The sequence below is a fragment of the Plectrocnemia conspersa genome, unplaced genomic scaffold (genome assembly GCF_051122295.1).
Source record: "Plectrocnemia conspersa isolate PC_06_02 unplaced genomic scaffold, ASM5112229v1 ptg000002l, whole genome shotgun sequence".
Taxonomy (NCBI): Eukaryota; Metazoa; Arthropoda; class Insecta; order Trichoptera; family Polycentropodidae; genus Plectrocnemia; species Plectrocnemia conspersa.
This window is the reverse complement of record NW_028277166.1, coordinates 13801934-13825712: the sequence shown is the minus strand read 5'-3', so window position 1 is coordinate 13825712 and position 23779 is coordinate 13801934. Positions and strand designations below refer to the sequence as shown.

The 23779-nt window shown below is 27.8% G+C and overlaps 1 protein-coding gene across 3 annotated transcripts in view; it reads left to right on the top strand.

Annotated features, from left to right (window-relative positions):
* Window positions 1-23779, top strand: part of Gbs-76A (Glycogen binding subunit 76A) — a 45483-nt gene that overhangs the window by 18653 nt on the left and 3051 nt on the right. The window contains exon 1 of one of the 3 annotated variants that reach the window (XM_088181584.1): window positions 16075-16398. The exons of 1 other annotated variant lie outside the window; for it this stretch is intronic. In XM_088181584.1, coding sequence (XP_088037710.1) covers window positions 16354-16398 — 45 coding nt within the window. In that variant the 5' untranslated portion in view covers window positions 16075-16353. Of the gene's footprint in view, window positions 1-16074; window positions 16399-20270; window positions 20443-23779 lie in introns of those variants that run through there. One more of the 3 variants, XM_088181583.1, reaches the window with a different exon arrangement.

Sequence of the window (23779 nt, the reverse complement as noted above, 5' to 3'; positions counted from 1 at the left end):
TAAATATTATTTATATTAATTTAATTTATAAACACGCGCATAGATGTCACTTATTTATTATTTATAAAAAATAAGTTTACAATGTTTGTTTAACAACAAGTGAATTTATTTTATTTTTAATTTCAAATCGATAATGGTTTTGTGATATAAAGGTCAGGGTTGAACTAATTTTATCCCTTCGTTTATGCGTTGACCTTAATGACCTCTCTCTGAATTTGAACACACGTGCGCCAATGTGACGTTTGAGCTAAGGGTTTCGAAAATAATAAATAAAGGTATTTCATTTGATTATGCATAAAATTATAATGAACATCTTTTTATTTGTTACTTAACTTGACCTCTACTAATTGATCTGGCATTTAAAAAAAATGTTTATTAGTAATTTCTGAATACTAAGATATTTTTGTGACTACAAAGTAAAATGTTGAAAAACAGTTTTCCTTCGACAAAAATAAATTTATTTTTTATCATATTAATACAGAAAAATCTATTATTATATTTACTTTTTTTATCAATGTGTTTGTGTATATTATTATTTTTGGTTTATTATTGTATGGTTATAACACAATTTATATGTGCAATTTTTGCTGAAATTACGTTATTTTCTTATATATAATTTAAATTTAAAGCCATGTTCAATCATATTTTTTTACTAAAAGATCTGCTTATTTTAATTTTATACATTTTTAACAATATATTTGTTTTGCTTTGAAAAATAGTACTAAAAATATATATTACTATATGTGCTACAGTTTAATTATACAATTGATAAGGTTTGACTAAATCTTCTAGTGAATGCATACGTTGCCTAGGTAATGCATGCATTGCCAAAAAATCACACTTTACAGTAATAAATATATAATTTATTAACCCATATCAATACAATACTATCTAAAAATATCTTGAACTTTGAATAAAAATGACAACCCTTTTTAATTATACTCACAATTCAAATTATTTTATCACACTGAACGCTCGTCTTTATTTTTAAAGCCTATTAATTCTCGTAACTCACATTATTAAATAAAAAAACATCTTATCGTTCATAATTTATTACTAATACAAACGATAGACAAACAATACCACCGTATATCTTGGGGTCAGAACATATTTAATGTGTTTTTTTTTCTGGAATGATCCACAAATAAACCAGTAATATTTTTAATTATATTTATTGCTTCAAGATACCATTTTAGTAATGTTGAAAATCGATGATTCTGAAACCTCGCTGAAGATTGCATACGTGACTGAAACGCATACTACAGCAGAGAATCGCTGAAAATGGGTCAAATTTAGAATATGGCATTGGCCAGGTCTTTGCCCCACGGCCATGAGGTCGCTGTGCATAGTGCATACGTATTTATTGTAATAATTACGTCATAGAGAATTTTTCATTGTAACATCAAACAATCCATGCCATTTATTACATAAATCTGACATGAATATGTTTAATGTATTATATATTTTAAAAATATTTGTAATTATTTTTCTGCGGTTCTAAGATATTTTTACTTTAAATAACCGGGTATCCGGTTCGCTTCCGGGTATTTTTTGTCCACTATTATAATACTGACACAGAGTTATAATTTAAATTATAAAATAAAATATTTGATTTTCGTATTTTGATCAAATATTATTTACTTTTAAAAAAATGTTTAAATAGAGAATTAGAATAAGTGTGTAATTAGTAATATTTTATTTAATCGAAATATTCACGTAAACACACAGGAACATCATTTCAGGAGAGGGGAGGGGGGCAAAAATTGAAAATAAATACTTTCGGAATCGTTAAATTGGCATTTTTTGCCCCTTTTTTGCACCGCTCTCACTAATTACTCTCACTTAATTTCTAAATGGGTTTGGAGAAAAATAACCGAAAAATTTTGCAACTTGAAAATTTCGCGAAATATATATTTCATAAGCAGAAATAAAATATTATATTGAAATTAAAATAATAAAATATTATATTTAAATTAAAATAAAATTAAAAATAACAGTGTATTCGGTTATTTTAAAAACGTGCGGGTGCCTGGGTACCCGGTTTCGGTTCTACCCGGGACGGAAGCCCTAATTATATGTAGCATGAAAAACAACGCATTACTTCTTGAAATCATTTAAAATATATTTGCAATCCTTGGTTAAAATAAATGCAATCATTTAGTTTGATCTAGTGATACCACAAATATCAGCGAGAATTTGTGAAACATTTAATTAATAAATAAATGTGGGCAACCCTTATAGCCTTAGCCTGAGAAAGGGTGTATATGCAGTCGTATACTTGTCAAATACGTCTAGCACCATGAAATGAAACACAAAATCTGTGCTGTTTTGATATGGGAAATAGTGACGCTTTTTGATGAGAGTATAATAAACTTATATTCTCGTCGTCAAGGTTACAAAATATACGACGAAAAATGTTTCTAGGCAACTGTGTGAAATATAGAGCGTAAAACGACCTGGGGGTGCTTCTAATATTCTGGAATGAAAGGTATTCATAGTGAAGGCTATGGATTATTAGACTGTCTTTTATTATTTTAATCCCTTCTATTAAAAACCACGTAAGCTCAAATTTGTACCGCAATTTCATAGATGTTTTTGCATCCTGTCATCGGCTAAATATAGACAGTATTTTTTCGAGTTTTGAGGCCGAAGGGGTGTGACTTTATAGCCAAAATAGACGCCGGAAAGCTGATAATAATTTATTTAGTTAAATAGTACAATTTACCTTAACGAAATATATAAATCGATTAATTCCCAGTAAAATATTATTAAATTAAACAATAATTATTTTAACTAATCATTAATTAATTGCATAATCGTTAAACTTATTGAATTTTATAAAATACTGTGCGAATTACTTATCAGTGAGGACGTCAAAAGGAAAACGTATAATTTATTATTTTACATACGTTTTGATCAAAGACGTCATTTCAGCTTTTTCAAATAACCAAAATTAAGATCAGTGGCGATTGAGTTTATTTACCAAAATGTATGGAACATTTTAAAAACATAATTTTATCAATTTTTTTGTACAAAAGCTAATAATGAATGACACAAATTTAATAGTATATTAAGATTGAATCTGTATCGACGTTTTTTGTGAGGATTTGCATAGAAATGAAATTACTAGAAATATTGTAAATTAACCGCGATCGAATTATTAAATCGACTGAATAAATTCGTTGCGTCTTGAAACAACAAATACAAAAACGTAATACGCACTTCACCAAATATGCGTTAATAAAGGGTGCGCCTTTCAATGCTTTTGTTCCGTTCAACAAAATAAATTCTGCGTATTTAAGTCATAGTATACACCGCCGATAAACATTTTATTCACAAATGTTTTTCTAAGGCGTAAAATATTTTTTTGTCAAGAAGAAGCGTCTTGTCTCGCATTTCGAAACAAAATAAAGACATAAAGAACCATGAATTTTAGAGCGGTACTAGTCACTTAGGTATATTGAGAGACAAATTTTACGAATGTTCGATAAATTATTCGAATGTTCATCACACGAATAATTCGAATAATCTAAAATTCGATGACTATTCGGGATGGTCCGCTGAGGTCTTTTGTGTCTTTTTTTGCTGCACAATCACCATTTTTTCTATGGTATCTAAGACTTTAAAAATAATACAGTTTTACTCGATGTATTCATGTTTTTTCTTATAAAATACGTTAATAAAAATACCAAAATATTAAGGTACCCTAATGTGTATGTATTCTTTTTAAAAGGCAAAAGCTCTTAGTATAAATAGTAACATACGTATAATATGTTTATCTGACTTGATCTAATCATACAATAAAATTAAGAATTTAAATTAAATTTTGAACAATCAAAAAATATACATTGTAATCAATGCTACTTTTAAAACCATGTAAGTGTCGTTTGAGACACAGCATCAGTATCAATTTTAAGATATCAATTCAAGAAGCCCGCAAGTGTTGGTTGCGGTCACAACAGATCAGACAATATCACGTTTTCTTTTGTGCAAGTAATCAATATTTTTTAATTGAGGTTTTCCACAATTGGCCACACGAGAACGATTGTGTAATGCAATGGAGATATAATTTATTTAAAATTTGTAACTGATTTTCACTTAAAACAATCACTACCTAAGATAATTAACTAGCTAAAATAATTTATAGTATAGTGCAAATTAGTTATATATGTCAGAATGATGTGTGTATTGGAAGAATTACGACTGCGTTGACTTTAATTTTCCTGCCAACACAATATATAAGTCATAACAGGAGAATAATGATCCTGTTGCAAATACAATAGCCAAAAATACATTCTTACTATACTATTATACTAACAGAGCAAGAAGTAACCTAAAATTCATAATATATATATATAAAAATTTTAACACGACTTCCGCGCGTGTGACTTTTGGCTCTCGTTGCTAATGTTTTGCAGAAAAAATATTTATTTTTGGATAGTTTATAAACAAAATATTGCCATTCTTCTTCTCAAGACATTCATTATGAAATAATACGCATTTTTTCAATTTTATTTTCTTTGAATTTAGAAGCTTAAATCGATTTGGGTTGATTAGTTTACGTTGATAAACAATTTTTTTTAACTCTATGTTAAAATCCGTATTTTGTATATATAATATAAACGTTTTAAAATTATAGGTAGACTATTTATTTTTAGATGTACCTACTAGCAATATTTTTTTAATAATTCAATATTTTAAAGTAATAAAAAATATATTGAATTTACGTATAATAACATATTAACTAGATGTATCCATCTTTCTTTATCTATTAAAAACAAACTTTATATATTTCCTTAAATTATCTTATACATGCAATATATAATGAATTCAGAAAAAACGCATACGCACTTTTCTTCATAATAGACATTAATTCATACATCATCGCCAGACATTTCATACAAATATGACACTATCGTATTTAAACGGTTACATAATTTGATGTTTACCATTTTATTAGAATTATGTAATTCACATAATGCTATAAATATCATTGAATATTATAGATAGTAATAATCGCAAATAAACAATAACAGTTTTAATAAACACATCCCAGGTATCTTTATGTAGTACATGTGTTTTCAAACATAATTGCTTTTTGATTGATATAAAAGGTGAATGACTACATAAAACTGATATATATTTGATAAAAGGTAATAAAACCTATCTTACTTATGATTAAATGAAGAATATGGTTTTTATTTTTAAAGTTCAAGCTGATTAATTTTTTAATAACACGATATTAATATTTATCAAAATTCCAAAGCAGTCGATTTTAATATTGATATTTTTTTCTTATTTTTGATCTTTAAATAAACATCAAATACCGTAGATATTTGTTCCCCGCGACTGATTACTATTGATATGGTTAAATATATTTTAAGATAGTATAGATATATAAATGTGATAAAACATTTACTGATTGTAAATAGATTAAAAATTTTCATCTTTTTGAAATAATTTCGTAAGAGCTATGAAAAAACTGTTTTTTCTTAATATTGCTCAATTTATTATATTTTCGATTAACATTCTCGTAACGGTGCTAAAAATCCGCACACTCCTGTGTACATGTAGAAATTCCTCAAAATTACTTATTTAAAACTGGGAAAACAATAATATTATTGCGAAATATTAATTTTAAGTAAAAGTGGAAACAGTAAATAAGTAAATGCATTTGACATCGTAATTATTCTGTATTGATAATAAACATATAAAATTATTTACGACAGTAATATTAAAAATTAAAATTGAAAACACGTGTATCATTACTTTACACTCCCGTGTGAAGTAAAAGATATGTTATGCGTTTTTGTTAACAAAATATTTATATATATTATATAATTAGTTATGTATTATACTTATCTAATTTACTATACATGAATATTATAAATAAAACCATAAATTATATACATTTTATTTGACATATTTATAGAGATATGCACATAATTAGATGACATGTACACTTAGTGTACATCACAGTAAAAAAAAGATTTATGTAGATTATGATTAATGATATTGGATTTATTGCTAAGTTCTCGGCTTTCAATTTTTATTTTTAAATATATACAAAAAAATAGACATTATAACTCAAATTTTAAAGTATTTTACGACCCTGAATTAAGGGTGCGTTTTTTGTTTTTTATCTTTATACCCTACACATTTTTAGTTTCTTACAGAAATATAAATACTCAAGTTCCAATTTCCATAAAATAAGTCAAGTTTTACCTTATGTTATAAAAACGTCTTCAACATATGATAGAACATTTTAAAAAATCAGTAATTTAAATTCTGAGCCTGTATAATATTTACAACTTTAAAAGCAATATTTTACGATCATCAATTAAGAGTGCGTTTTGTGATTTTGTTTTTTATCTTTAAACCCTAAATTCTCCACATTTTTAGTTTCTTGCAAAAATATAGATACTTCAGTTCTTAATTCCATAAAATAAGTAAAGTCTTACCTGATATTAAAAAAAACATCATAAAACATATTTTAGAATACTTAAAAATATCAGTAATTTTAAATTCCGAGCATCTATAATATATACAACTTTAAAAGAACTAGCTTATAGCACATTATCACAAAAAATAATTATTTTTAATTGCATTAATTAATAATTTATAATTATTAATATAGACCGATTCCCAGACTTTCAGTCTGGTGTTTAATACTTATTTTTAGGTATTAATTATGTCTGATTGACTTACTCATTTGGTACAGATTTGTCCGTTATAATGCATTGGGCTTACGCCTGTCAGGTTACAACAGAAGATTTAATAAAAATAAATAAATATCCATATTGGCAGAGTAGCTTCCTTGAGTTTTTCATCTGTCGGGAAATTAGTCACAAATACTTACTAATACTAAAAGACCTGTAAAAATTAATTGATTTTTAAAGTTTTTTTATCTCGTCAGAATTATACACACGCTTATTTGAGTGGATCATAAATGCACTTTACAAATAGACCTGAACAAAGAAACCGTCGGTGTCCATACAGTAAGTACTTTATAATCTATAAAACAATAGAATGTGCGGCGGGTAAATTACAGCATTACCATGTGTACATATTTTTTTTAAATAATAGTCTTTACTCAAAGGGATTTATCATTAAATTATTAGTAAACAATAATAAATAGTCTGTTTCTGCCAAAGTAAATGACCTTCCCAAACTCTATGTAATTATATAAGCTTGAAACGCTGCGTATTAAATTCACTTCCCTCAGGAATTCCAGTCAGAACTTGATACCACTTCACTTTCGACCCGGAACAAACAAGAATTCAGTCGAATTCTCGCCAAGCGGATCTACATCGAGTACCGAGTGAGAAAACTGCCGCTTTCAATTTCACGCCAGACCTGATCTAGTCCCGGAATACAAGAGTTTAACCAGATTTTCTAGACGATTAGAAGATGGATTATATACAATATAAAATTTTTAGCAAATTTATAATATAAAAACTTTGTATCTATTTAAAATAAACGTGCGCACACTTTGCACAATCAAAAACTTCGGCAGACATTTGATGATCGAAGAATAATTTCCCCAGAATACCACCATATTGTCATCATATATTTTTTCTGTACAAACTCTACGTCTGCTGCGAGTGTCTGAACAGCTGTTTGGAGATTAATTACAAAAGTGTATTTCAATCTTTTTTCATCAAACCCAGATAAAGGACTCTTAACTCGATTTTATAGTTCTCTATCTCGCAGTACCCTCGCCAAATCCCATATTGATATTTTTCAGTTTGAACTCTTAAAAAAATGATACATAAGAGCTTGAAAAAATAAAAATAAATTAAAAGCACAACACCATTCGTGCAATAAATAAAAATTATAGTTATTTACTACGAACGTCTTGTTATAATCGATCATTTGATATGAAACAATCTAATACATGAGTGTTGTTTACTAATTGAGCACAACTCTTCTTTTTTGACATTTTTTGTCGTATTTACGGATACGATAATAATTTTTAGTTGCGATAAAGCTTATACCACTACCATATTCTCTCATGTAGGGAGATAAAAAACTAACAACTAACTAATTTTAACAAACAATTATATCAAACTAACAATTAATTTTACAAATAAATTGAGTATTTTATTTGGCAAAAATTTTTTTTGCTATACCACTTTCTTTAATATTATTATATTATTAATTTAAATTGAATATGTTGTTTATAAACGGTATTTAAATATTTTTGCTAATCTAATCAGTTGATTTTATTCACCGTTAGATGGGTCAAGGTCATTAAGATCCAATTTGTCACAATACTATTCATGCGTTTCAACGTCAGTGGGGGGTCTAAAATGTTATTTATAAAATTAAATTGATTAAGATAACAGTTAACTATGTGGATTTTCAGGGGAATTAAAAGATATTCTTCTCAATGCGACACTAGCGATATATCGCTTAGTTTAATGTCTAGACGTCACGCAGCGTGATGATTGATCAGTTCCGTTCATGGCGTGATCGTAATATCTATTATATTTTCGTAGTTGGAAAATTATTTAGGTGTTTATCTTCTATTATAATACATGCTTATGAATGGTCTTGATATGAATTGGCACGTGGCGCCAAAAATAAAATGTAAGTTTGCGTCATATGAATGGAAAACTATGATGCGGTCGGTGACCTTCACACTAATAGGTATCTGTCTGGCTACCAAAGTTCTGGCACCACTGGATTTCAATACTTTCCCGAAATTAGATCACGTGTACGTGATGAAACTCGCGGCGAAAATCACGTGTATTTGAATAGAATTTACAATTGGATACTTGAAATATGCATAAGATCATTCAAGTGATTTATGCAAATCCAAACCTTTATATTATTATACATATACATACATATGTAATGTTTAAAAATCAAATTGCTGAATAACATAATACATATAATAGTGTTAGATAAATGAAGATACGATATTTTGCTTTTCATCTTTTTGCTGTAATATTATTATTAATTTTAATAACACAATACAGCTTCAGAAATTATTTTGCTTTTTTTTCTATTCTCTTAAAAACTGAATAAAAATTGTTACGTAGATATGTACTGTTTTTAGTTATTTTTATCAAATATATGTTACTAAATAAATTCACTGATGTTACAATAATTTGTAACATCAGATGCTATCTGATGTTACAAATTATTATATATGTGCATATATCCATGATCTAAAATTTCCTAAAAAATGTGTAAATTGTCCGACTTATCTTAGACCTTTTGCAGTGCTGCTACGTTTTTTTTATGATTAATTAGTATTTTAGAAATATGAGATTTAAATACCATTTGCATCACTTCGTGTAATATATTCATAGTATATTTATAAATCTACATTTAAAAAACAACACAAAAAAATCTTATTCATGCGTAACAATATGTTAAACACAATCAATAACTACCATATTTTATTACATAAAATTAATTTTGTACGAATATTTAAAAAAGTTTACAACCACTGCCTTTTTTTAACACTGCATAAGTGAAAGAGGATTCATGTCTAATACGCATACTTCTTGGAGCGTTTTAATAGGGGTCTGGGAAACAAAAATAGCTTACAAATTTTTAACACTCAAATTCGCCTTATTTTTGCTTATGTAATAAAAGAAGACAATCAGATAAAAAACCTTTCCGAAGGGGTTTGTGCTAAATGTTTGAAAATATGCATACTTTTTCAGAAGACCGAAAGTATTTGAATGACCAACAATTTTATTGCAATTTTCTATTACTCTAACCGGCCGGCGGTTTTATCTTTGCTTTGGTGATCTAAGAACGCAATAAGATAAAAATAAATTATGCATATGAATCGGCAAAATACAAAACGATTTATTTTATTTTAATCCAAATTTTTTTTTATATGTGTTTGTAAAGTAGCAACAGCTGGTATTGCCAATTGTCTCATAATTATTATTGACAGCCGAAGGAGCATTAAAATTGCTGTTAAAACAATTTTAAAATGTCTATTCTGAGTTAAGCTCGAAATTTTAACGGAAAATTAAAGATAAATTATATAATCAAAAAAACCAGACAGATATTTTTAAAATCCAGAATCTTTCACTAGTCAAAAAAAAATACTTCTTTAGTTATTTTTAAAAAATAGAAATATGTAAAATAGAAGAAAAAAAAATAGCTAATAGTAGAGGCGTAAACCCAAACTTGGCATCTTTTTCTCAATTATGAATAATGATGAAATGGATTGCTCTCGAACTGACTGTGTTAACGCAAATATGGTATAGTAGAAATACGCTTGTATCTACCGGTGAAAATGTATTTCTATATGATTTGACTGAAATGCCTTTTAAAAAAATATTTTCACTATAACATATTAACTATGTTAGTAAACTTTATAAATATCCTATTCATTTACAGTAAAATTGCAACATTTTATAATAATTGCTAAAAGTAACCACACAGTTTTTAAACTATCGAATATAAATAGAAGTATTCATAATATTTATAGTAAGTGTTTATTATTTAATTTTTATTCATACGCTTATATCAGATAAATATTTTATTTATTTTTATTTTCTAAACATCATTTATAAATCACGTTTTTAAAACATGAAAGTGTAAAAACAGCAATAAGCTACTTATTTTTAATAATTAGTTTTTATGATATAAATATTTTTTAAGTATTCCATATACTTATTTCTATTTCAAACCAATAAACTATAAAAGGTATTGATATATTATCAAGGATATGTTCATAATTTATTTTTTAAATTGAATAATTACTAAAGTTATGTTTTGGTTTATGAGGTGTAGAAGTAGTATTTATATATGTAACAATCTTACTCGTTAGTCATTTAGTTGTTATAGAAATAAACCTAATCTTTGATTTTAAGCAATGCGTATCTTTTATCTTTGTTTACATATAAAGCCAGACTCTATCGTATAATACAGTTTATTGTAACTCATATTTAATATCAACTTAGTATTTATCAAGACGCTTATCAAATCTTGATACCCTTATTTATAAAATCTTGATACGCTTAAAAATGTTACTCTCACTTGTAAATTTTGGCACTGTTATTGTCAGCGTACGTGACAATGCCTTAATTACCTTATTTTTAATTTACGTCGATTAGGCCCACCTGCGATCAATCATTAGTGATAATGATAAACGGTGGTGATTTGTCCAAATCTGGTATGGTCACGGACTCATTGCATGATCTTAACGTTTTCCGCTGCCCGTGATCCATAGTGACCGGTTTATCTCTATAGCGTACACGCAGCAGACGAATGTCTTCTTTCTTTACCAGAACTTAAATCGATAGAAGAAATCATAATTATAAATAATTATGTATAATAAACAATATCATGCGAGACGGTTCACAGACCCAGACTCTCCTTTGACTCGAAGATGCACATCGTAGAAGACTATTAACCATATCTAAATGACTTCGATTGCTTTAATTGCTTGTATTTGCCGATCAAGGTTTGTTGTGTCTATATTGTTTATTTTTTAGCGCTGTTATAATATAGCGGGGGATGTGGTCCAGTATAGACGATCTTTGAAGCGTGAACTGCGTATGTTATTAGATACTATTATATAATTTCCACGGACTGTTTGTACACAATGCATGTTTATTTATATGTTATTTTTAAATATATGTATACAAGAATACAGGATAATTTATATTTTGTATCTAAATATTTGTTCTAGGATGGCAATCATCCTGAATTTTATATATATGTATAATAATACTACACATAAAATTGTAGGCAGTTATTGTTTGGTTTGGATATTCAGAAAGTAAGGAAACAAGGCTAGCAAAAAATTAAACTATTTTTTTCTCGAATGCTCGTTACCAATACTGCCATTTCCGATAGGCTGCGCATGACGTGGCACAGTTTACCAGGCCTCGGTTGAGACAGTGTTGAGCTTGTTATGTCACTGTTTTAATTAGCATATAATTATCACGTTTGATTAACTGTTACATGCAATACTTTTGAGTTTGTTAAAGTAAAACGCTAGTTATAACTATACAAGCTTAGGCCTAGACGAAGTTTATAGTTTCGGGATTCATGCCAGTTGGTGTGACTTTGCAGCCATATAGACGCCAGAAAAGTTTGTAACTGTTTATTTCATTAATATATTATTTATTAAATAAATGCAGAGAAATTTAGATATTAATATCAGACGGTGAAGTTAATTAAACAAGTCTTGAGTCTTCGTTAGTGTGTCAAATGGCAATGGTTCGTCCGGTGATAATCGGATGGTTCTTTGAGTTTTTCTGATCGTCGTGTATTTTGAGTCACTTACTCCACAGTCATAGTGATCTACAGCGATGGAAAAAGGATGGAAGAAATTTATTTTTTAATTTTTTTAGTGTAAGCAAAAAACTTAATTGTCCGATAACAGTCAAAGGTTCCATTCGATGCGAGGTCTAAAGTATTGTCTCTAGGCGTGCACCTCTAAACTTACAAAAGTTGAGTTTTTATCAAGCGGTAATTAATGTTTATTAACAACTTTTAAAGGTGTGAGTGCCTATTATGCAAAACTGGGTGTTCTGCACGATTTATCAATCATTGTTAAATCCATAATAAGATCAATTATTTCTACTCCATAATAAGATCAATTATTTCTACCTTTTTTATTCTTGCTTTAGGTGTAATAAAGTAAAACCATGTAATACAAAACAACCGTTACAACCATTTCAATTATTTTTCATTGCAAGTGTTGTAAATATTCATTTTTTCCTCTATGTTGTACACTCTTTATTTGATTTTTGTCAATTTCTTTTCATTTTTAATCGTGTAACGATCCTAACCATAAAATTGACAACTAAAATTAAAATGAATATTCAACATTGCATGTATACGAATTTTATAAAAGGAAGTAATGCAGCCACCGCGACTTAAATAACTACAACAAGTGTAAGGCGATAATTTGAAAAAAAATACAAACGTATCTCGTATAGAATGCAAACCTTTGGATTGCTTCTAGGTAAATTACAGACAATTTGAATATTGCTGAATTAAATGTTATAGTATGCTTCGATTAATCGAGGATAATGTAATGTTTTGGGTAAAAGTCTGGCACTATAACAATAATGTCCTACAATATCTACCTGGGCTTTCGCTTTAATGCGACGCGTGTACTGAGACTAGAGTCTCCAATTACTCGAACCATCAACTACTCGAGTATCGAATATTAAAATTTTAAAATACTCGAGTACTCGAGTACTTTCGAGTATTTACCAAATGTACCAAAATAGCTATTATTCAAATTCGTGCACATATAAATAAATAAATAAAATACTTAGTATGTTAATTTTTACAATTATTTTAACTTTACGAACATACTTTTTAAAAACAATAATGCAAAAAGTGTCTCGAATTTAATATTACTGCTAACCTTTGGTTTTATTATTCCCGTTATGGAAAAACCCTTTCCGTTGCTGTTGATGTTGGTCTTATTGTCATTAACGCGTTGGATAAGGCTTTTAATTTATATCTGTTCGCTTTTTATAGATATAATATTTTTTGAACTCTCTTTTTTATGTTCTCTTCTTCTCTTCTTTCATTCCCTTTTCTGCTTTTCTCTTATATCCTTCGACTATTGACAAAATAGTATTTTGTAATTCTTCTTGAATAGATTTTTTTTCTTAACAATATACAATATTCTACTCCTTCTGATTATTGCGAAGAATTTAAATCTATATCCTTCGAAGATGTATTTGGTTGAATCCCTTTCACTCTAGAGCTAAACGGTTCGCAAAGAACTAACTTTACTTTAAATGCCTTTAAAACACACAATTGTTTTGATTTATATTTTAAGCTGAGGAATCAGTATAAACAATTGACAACACTTTACGCTACAACTGCATAGTCATAAAACCTAAAAAATTTTTTGTTGATATTTCATATTGTTCATTGCCATAAATTAGATAAGTCGGGACTGTCGAACAGAAAACACAAAAGAAATTTCTCCGTTGTACCCACTAACATAGCCGACGACCGGAACTATGCAACTATGGAACTATGAAAAAATTATACCTGATAGTAACCGCTCTAACTCGTAACTTCGGGCATAAACGCCAAATAAAAGCAAGACGTTAACCTTTACCGGACCGAGTTAAAGTTATTTTTGTTTCTGAAATATTTCAAAATTTTTTAATTTCGAGTATTAATCGAGTAATTTTCAAAATACTCGATTATCAAGTACTTGAAAAATAGACAAAAATACTCGAGTATCGAGTACTCGATTACTCGAATTGGAGACTCTAACTGAGACTAAGCTCGACCTCCTACCTGGGTTGTTGCCAGAAAAAAAATACTGTGAACAATCAAAATAATTTTATTGAAATATTGTTTTTGAAAAAAGCGGCCGCAATTTTTTTACGACGATAATGCCATGCAGCATCTATTGTTTCTCTACAAAATCATATTAGGGATAGACAAAATTCAGTGGAAGTTAAAACACCCCATAATGAGATTTGTATATATTTATAAAATAATTAATAGGCCATTCGAAAATAAATGACCAGAACAACAGACAAAGTCGGTGTCTATAACATAAGTCTTGGGCTTGAATCCTAATGTTTTTTTTTAATTTCTATCCTGTTTCAGGGATCGAAATGAGTGATTATTATTTAATTATAATTCCGATTGATCATTAAAGATTATGTTATCCAGGCCACTCCTAATTTTAAGGGGGATGAATAATTAAAAAAAAACAATTAGAATATGTATATTGATTGTAAGCCGTAAACATAGTTTAAAATTATTAAAATAGCTCTCACTGATTTACAGTATTACATTATACAGATTGTCAGTATTAAAACAACAGACTGATTTCAGTCTGGTGTCTTAATAATTACTTAGTAGTAGTACGTATTAAACTTACGCCCGTCATGTTATAATGGAAGATTTAAAATAAATAAATATTTTTTTAAGTATATAAAAAAGGTATTTATTTTCGCATTAACCTAATAAATATACTATTTATTGTTTTTATACTTATATTAAAATGAAATATTTACTTTTAGTAATTTTTATTTAATAGCCTCGTAGCTGCGAATCTAAATTATAATATTATTGTTTTTCGATCGTTTCTGAGACGATATAATCAAACGTGAACTCTATAGTGATTAGATGATGATAATAAGCAAAATAAATGATAATAGAACTCCGGAAGCCACACTGTCTCATGTGTTTGTTGTAATCCTATTTAATATTTCTTGTTATAAAAAAATATTCATTTGGCCATAATATTTATTTATTTTAAATAATACTATTCATATTTTTTTTCATTTATTATTTTCGCTTGTTCTTTATGTTCTTTTATTTTCACCACAAATTCAAGATGGCTCAGGTAAAACTATTCTCTATTAGACGATAATTAATGCAAAATATAACATTTTAATGTTTTTTAAAGCAAGAGTTACCATGGATCAAAAAATGCGCATTTGGCATCTTGGAGTATGCGAATGATCAAAAAGAGTTTTTACTGTTTTCTTTAATCGGCTTGTTCATTACAATTCTTTTGAGAGTGCTTCTAAATTTTATCAACAACCTACTATTTCCCATGTTTTTAACTGCGATTGTGTTATTGGTATAGCGAAATTATTTTATAATGAATATTTCAAATATGATAATATAATTAAATGTTTTATCAAATTTCAGTGCATTTTTCCAAATTATCGAAATAAAGGCATAGAATGTTGCAAGACGTTCTTATCTGAAACGCTGAAGAACTTGGCCAATGTATTTTATCGCTTGAAAGCTTGTGCTTGTTAAACGTTCTGTTTTGTTTATATGTATTGTAAAATTCTTATTAGATTGATTAAATTATAGATTGCATAATAAAATGCATTTGAATTGCGTATTATTTCATATAATATCCGATATTGTAAATCTGATGATTGTTTTATAATTAAGTAAACGTGTTAATGATCGATAAACTTATCTATCCAATTATCTATGCAAACAGTCCAACTTTTACTGCGATATTTACAAATTCTCTTTTCAAAATAATACCCTAATGATAATCGCACATGTTTGGCAACAAAACGCGATAATGAGTTGGATCGTGTGCGACGGCCATTAGAAACGAGACAGTCTAGTAGCATTTGGATGCGAACCGTCAGTAGGTGCGCACGTGGTGAAAGTTTCCTTCTATCTTATAAATTTAACAACGAAATTTTCGATCTATAACTGATCATAAACAATTGCATCAATCTTTCAAGTCATAAAAAACACATGTTCAAATATGTGATAAAAATAATAATTTAATAATATTTTTATAAAGCTCTAGTGATACGGAAAATCCAATTATTGCACGTGAACGTAGTGTGTTAAGAATTATCATTACATGGTAAAATCTGAGAAAATCGCCGTAAAAGCATGGAGATAACTTTGGACAACATGCCACCATTGCACTTAAAAAAGGTAACATTAAGCTTTCACTTTTTTACGAAATTTTCAATATTCGGAATAAAACCATATCCAAATTAACCCTCACTCGCTCGACCGGTATACAACGCTATGCATTTCATTAATTTCAAAAGTTTCTCAATATTTTGTATAAATACATAAATCAGTCACGTTATATTGTATATTATGCGATAAATTAAGTATGTGTTTATTATTCACATAAAAAATATTATTGTATCTGAATGTTATTTAAAACAATCAATTTGTTTTTTTTTCCGCTCAATCTTTCACCTCTGTTTATCTCAAATACGGGGTCACCTTTTAATTTTATCGTTTTAACGTATTTATTTGCTCTAACCTGCCGTATCGTAATCCACTTTCACTAGATAAATAATAATAACACGTTCCTAAAATATATTTTTTTATTTACATAAATTTTACTTTAAAGTATTGTTATTATATCTTTATCGTGTGACTCTTGACAGTCACTATAATCTAAGTAGGTTATACGCGATTGCAAGTTTTATAAGGTTTCTACTTAATTATATAATTATTATGTAACATTTATACGGATGATCTATCCACAATTTTTTAATCGATTCTTTTTCCGTATAACGAAGTTTCAGTAGCCGTTTTATTGTGTCGATAACTTATTAGTTCATAGAATTTTAGCTCGTTCGATAGCGCATATTTATAAAAAAACATGTATGAAGTGATTGTTTATAATTCTGACATGTTTCATAAACAGCTTATCGTACTCTAAGGATGTATGGGTTGAATGGTCAGCAAATAATGTGGTTCAAGGCGATATTAGTAAAATATGATCCATCAATGGAGTAAACTTTGTTAGGGTGAAAAATATATTTTTTTAATATTTATATGACACTCCAGTATCAATTAGATCTTTTGGATTTATCACATTTTTATATATTTTCTATCTTCTAATAATTTTATAGGTACAATTTATACACATAATTTGATAGGACATCTGGAAAAACAATGTTTTGAACTTAACTAGTGAAAATATAACTTCACCAAAAAATACACATTCGACGTAACATTTATACATTGGATGTAAATAAATCATGATAAGTATGTAAATATATATATATATATATTACTACATATAGAAAAGCTAGAATCATATAATTTTACTAGCACCTGCCAAATAATTTATATTTTCACTGGTAAATTTATATTTTTAATTGTAAAAATGTATTTTGATATGATCAGATTTCATGAATTCAATATAAAACCAGATATTTTGAGAAGCTTTCCACTGCATTTTTCAGAAGCCAAACCTAAAAATATCTGTTGATTATCTATCTATTCATCTCGCTCGATTCCTAGAATATTCTAAAAGCCTTGTGACTTATTTCTGAATTCTGTTTCATCACTGTGGAATAAAATATTTGACGTCTCTAGAATGTGACGCTCATCCTCGCTCTGTCGACACCATTGTTGGCTCCTTGGAGACAAAAAAGCTTGTCATCCGACACTATTGTCACAGCACTGACAACACCAGTCCATTTCTTCGCTCTGGTGCCTCCTCGACGGCCAAGTCAGGTCGTTGGCTCTCAATCCTTATCTCAGCTGTAAGGGTCTAATCTGGCAGTATTGTTTATTATGTTTTGGCACTATTGACGTCATTTAGAATCAATACTGATTGCACATTTATATAATACCAAAAGCGTGGAGCTCATTCGTTGACGCTGACCCAACCCATCGACCTCGACGATTATTAAAATGCAACGCTCAGTTCGAATCCATATTTCAATGAAAAACAATAAATGAAATTTATCAAACATAATGATATTAAAAAATATGGAATTATTGTTGTTGTATCGCAATAATTTAGATTAGGCGCCTATCACACACGATTAACTGTCTGTCGCGTTCTTATCAACAATAATTTACAGATGAAGTTATTTTGAACGTTTTTATCGATGAAAACAAAACCTGAAAAAGTGCATTTTACGTTTATCATGCACAATGACACATAGTACATACACGTGTGTCATATCGATTAACTGATTAACTAGCGCAGTAAAACTTCTAGTAAAGATTTAGCTTACATGTGACTTTTATTATTTATTTTTACATTACGTTACCTTTCTATAAAATCATTAAAAATATATAATAAAATTAAAATCCTAAAATATTAGTGATAACTTGCCTTAGTTAATTTATGATTGTTAAAAAAATATTTAATATAATTTCTAGACCAAAAATAAATAAATATGATAATAGATGTATTAAGCTTAACAACTTACCCAAATTTCTACACTAGAAACAGGCGATACATTTATTTTTGCAATGAAATCGTTATAATGATTATCTTTTTTAATCTGAGCTCTAATTTACGAAAATATGCTTCGATATGTTAAAGAACCCAAATTCGATTAATAATACCTGAAATACATGTGTTCGTTTTAGAGTCTTCAAATATTCGTAATTTTGAACTATTCGAATATTGATTAGTAAATTAAAAAATATTTAAATATATTCGTAATGTTATAATAAATCAATAAATACAGTTTGAATAATACATATACACATTATTTTATGCTATAAAAAATAATTAAAATATAAATGGCATGACGTATTTACTAAGCTAAGTTAACACTAAGCTTAATATTTATAATTTTCATATAAAAAATACAACCATAATAAATTATTTAAACACACTTAATATATTTAACAATATTTATATAGGTAGTTCACAGATGCACTCGGAACTATGAGTAATTTCTGTAATTTCTTCAATTACAAAGTGTTTTTATTTTTAAATATGAGTCTCAAGTTCGAATTTATACAAACCCTAATATGTTTCAATTTCTATCGTGTTTTTTTATATAATTAGAATCCCAATCGACTGCCATAACTAAATTTTTTCTATTTTATTTTTATTTTACGAATAAATATCATAAGGAGTAATTTAAAAATCGATTTAAAACGTGCATATTGATATTTGTAATTATACTTAAAAATTATATGTCACGGATTTTAACTTCAGTCTCCACTATCTCACTGTAAAGAATTGTGCTAACGCCTATTATGTTATAACGAAATATACTAATACATTAATTGAATAATACGGCTATAATTTATTTTCTAAATTTAGACAATGATTTCAAATCAAAAAATACACATGTACATGTATTGGTTAAATACATAAATTAACAATATTAGTTAACTGATATTTACTAACTAATTTTTAATACGTAATAATATATTTTAACATTTAAAGAATGAGTGAGATTATTTTTATTCTTGAATTTTGTAAACAAGATACAAAAATACATTTGATGCGCAAGTCTTACAAAAAAATTATGATGCTCAGAAAAAGTATTGTCATAGATTTGTCTATCCACCCTTTCTGCTTACTAACGATTGCTTATTCTATTATTATAAACTGGTTTCACATTAATTACTTCATTAATCATGAAATCTGGGATTTTGATTGTTTTAGAGTAAATTAAATTTCATAATATTTCATTACAACATAATTTTTCACTTAGTTTCAAGCATAATTTTTACAAAATATTATATTTTCATTTTATAACATTTGTTTTCTGCTGTGTTATATTTGGAAGTATTCCAATCTATTTAGTGACGCTCTGTAGCGTATAAATAATAAAAAACGCTATTTGCGTTTCACTTTTCTTTCCAATGATTTTAATGAAAAAACATTTAGTTAAATAAATATGTATTAAGTGCATCTCGAAGTGCATTTGCATCCCGCAATCGGTCATTTCCGTCGAGCTTTCAGTTCAAGAAGTTCCTTCTGTGTCCGAAACAGCATCATCAGATACAATTGGCTTCTTGGCCTTATGCCATAGCCCAAAAATACCACCGGTCAACGGATCGTGACATCAGCCGGAGACAGTCAGTATCTTGGTGATCTCCTCCGATGTCGTATCGTTCGGGAAATGTCACAAAAACTGAATGTCAACTTTGGTTGTTTCATAGAGTTGCTAATAAAACTGTTGACGATACCGTGATATGCAACTGTATACGACCATATCATATTTTCTAAATACGCTATACGACATTTGGGTAAGTGCTGCGTATGACGATGATAATGCAACATTGTTAAAAAAAATTGTACATTTTAGAAATATTGCCTTTTTGATATTCGATGAATGATTTATGTTACATCAAAAAAATCCATTAAAAATATTTGTGTAACCTTTCTTTGAAAAATGTGCATTTTGCATCTGCATGCTATCTGCTTGATTTCGTAGTTGAAACATTGCCAGAAATATTTTTTCGAACGTTGAATGATGAATTCAAGCGCGTCATTCGTGTTTTATAAACATGTGATATATTTTAATAATTCGTTGAAATAATTTCCTGCAATTTTATTTCAATAAATTATGATCGATCTAGCTGTCAAAACACTGCAATTAATTAAAATTATATGCATTATTAAATTAAAACCAGTTTCATTAATAAAACAAATCTTTATTCTAAACTCTCTGTTCTTACAATATAATTGATATAACCATAATTATAAATTTAATTGTTATCTTCTCATCGAAACATCTTACTAGTGAAATTGTAAAACACTCCATTAAATATTTCTGGTTTAAATGAAATTTGGTTAAATATAAATATTGTTTGACACAAGCTAAATGTTTAAAGCCAATTACTAAAGCAAATAAAATTAAAATAAAAAACGTTTTAAAATATCATATATAGTATGTATGTACAGACTAATCATCTCATTATAATCATTTTCGTTTCAAGCTAAATTTTTTAAGTCAATTGTAAAACATAGCAAAATATTTTACACAGTATATAGGTATTAATTAAACAAATATATTAACTAACCTAATATTTAGTGGAACTGCCTTTATACTGTATACATTTTTGTATATAATTATTAATTTCTGGATTCCAATTCCAAATATTGTTTGTTTTATTTTTAAAAAAATATTTTTTTAAATAAAAAATAATTTTATTTAACTATATAATTAAAGTCTAGTGCTTTAAATAAATATTTTACGGCTACGTGCTACTTGAATTTATTTATAAATTATTTTTATATTACACTGATTTGTATATATTTTTTCTTCAATTTGTTTGTTATTGCAAATTTATCATTATAATTTTTTTGAGTTGATTTAAAAATGTAATAAAAATGCTGATATAAAATTTTAAATAAGCCCACAATTACACATATAATTAAACTTATTACAGAATTATTCCATCGAGTGTAATCCAGAAAAATAATGCACCAAGTAACACCAAAATGTATTGTAAAAAAAAACACAATGTTTTGTATCGATTTCAACTACTGATAATTTAATCTAAAGCCTTATCTTTATGTGATTATAACAGTATATAGCATAACCTAAATCTAATAAATGCAAATATAGCAAAAAAGATAAATTCGATCACGATATTAGTGGCGTATGTAATTAAACGTAAACATTCGCATGAGTGAATATACTCGTTAGATATAATATTATAATGTATTTAATACTCAATCTACTAATTTCTTTTATATTGATATTTATTACATTAAATATTAAAAAAAAAAACAAAAAGGTTAAATCTATTTTGTAAATATTTACGATCTCATCACAGTTATATCAAGTTTTAATCTAGATATATTGAGACAGGTCAACCGTGACTTGTACTATGCATATATGAAAAACATATGATCATACCATATTATTTATAGTAATAATGCTTTCGCACAGACATGACAAGTTTCGCAGCTCCTCTGAGAAATGAATATTAAATACATCCTGTGTTTAATCGCCCTGCATGTTTAAAATTATACTGCACGCCACGATTTAGCAGTTAACATGTTCTGAATCGTCTGAATAAACCCTCACGACCTTTTCTTTAAACCGCTTCAGTGAAAGCCGTGCGTTCGGTATGTGTCAATTGTTATAATATATAACGTACGAATATGTGTGAAATCGATTGCGATAATTATTTAGTCTAACGAGACATACCTACCAATTATCACTATCGGACAAATTATGGCATAAACATGACACGACCAAAAGTCTCTAAATTGTTTTTTTAAATATCGGTAATTACACGTCGATCATTCGTTTTCAATAAACAATGAACTATCACGTGAATTTTATGTGGTGTTTTATTGCATTGATACTTTATGCTGTATATTACTTGTTATCTTGTCATTTTAAGTCTCATGTTCGCCTATATTTACAGTCTTCAGGATTGAATACTCAGTCGGTGCACTGAACTCGAGAGACCTTGTATAGCTTTAGCTGTAAAATGCACATACAAGGTTTAGGCGTCTTGAGTTTATACAGAGTGATCCTTGAATAGGGTTTTACAATACTCGTTTTCAACATAGAAAAGATCAAACCTTTTCAAAAGATAAAAAATGAACAGCAAGCTCTTAAAAACGTAAATATACACATATGTATATTTTCATTTTTAATGCTATAATTTTTGATTTGTTTTGTGTTACAAATAAATACATAAGTTCTCGTGCAAGCTCTTTTAAATACCATCTAAAATATAGTAGTCTGTGGAGCTTTTGTAACGCCAGTGTAAAACATGTCTTAAACTAAGTCTAACTATATTATTTTTCTATTATTCCATTTTTATAATTAATAGTAGATATTTTGTCGTCTACGCTGTATTGTTTCGGTTTGATAAAACTTGTGGTTTTTGACTTATGCGTTTATATTTGTTAGGGCGACCGTCTGATACTTTCAAAAGATAATTCATACAATACTAATCCGACGCAAAGTCACTTATATGATTACAAATACCAGAAAGACCTGGATTCGAATCCCATATATTTGTATTTTTTAAATTCTATCGTGTCTGGGAGATCCTTATTAGATATATTAATCATAAAGTTATAATTCCGATCGAGCATCACATTTTAGGTTTTCCTAGATTATCCTAATCTCACGAATGAATATCGTAATGATTAATTTAAGTCAAGCGTCTTACATATTAGGTTTAAGAATTATATAGTTATGTGATAAAAAATTTTTTTTCAAACGAGCTCAGAAGTTTGTGTAAAAAAGGCTAAACGAAACAGTGATTAATATTGACTATTGGTGGTAATTGACTTTCTAAAATCTGCGTGGCTATTGTGCAATTGTAGGTGTTCTTCCAGTTAGGCAAACCAATGTCGTTTGGATAATTTCTATGGCCATTATTAAAAGTGCTTATTGATATTTGGTTAAAATTCTTAATACATGATTATTTTGTTTCGTTTTATTTATTTTATTAAATCTTGCCGCAAAATATGAATCAATGCCTATTCAATGATACAGATTTGTTACATATTCAAAGCTTTCTGCATACTTAAATATGTATATTTAATTAGTTTTTAAGAAATTATACATTGAAATTGAATAATTATAAAAATATTTAAGGATACATGCAA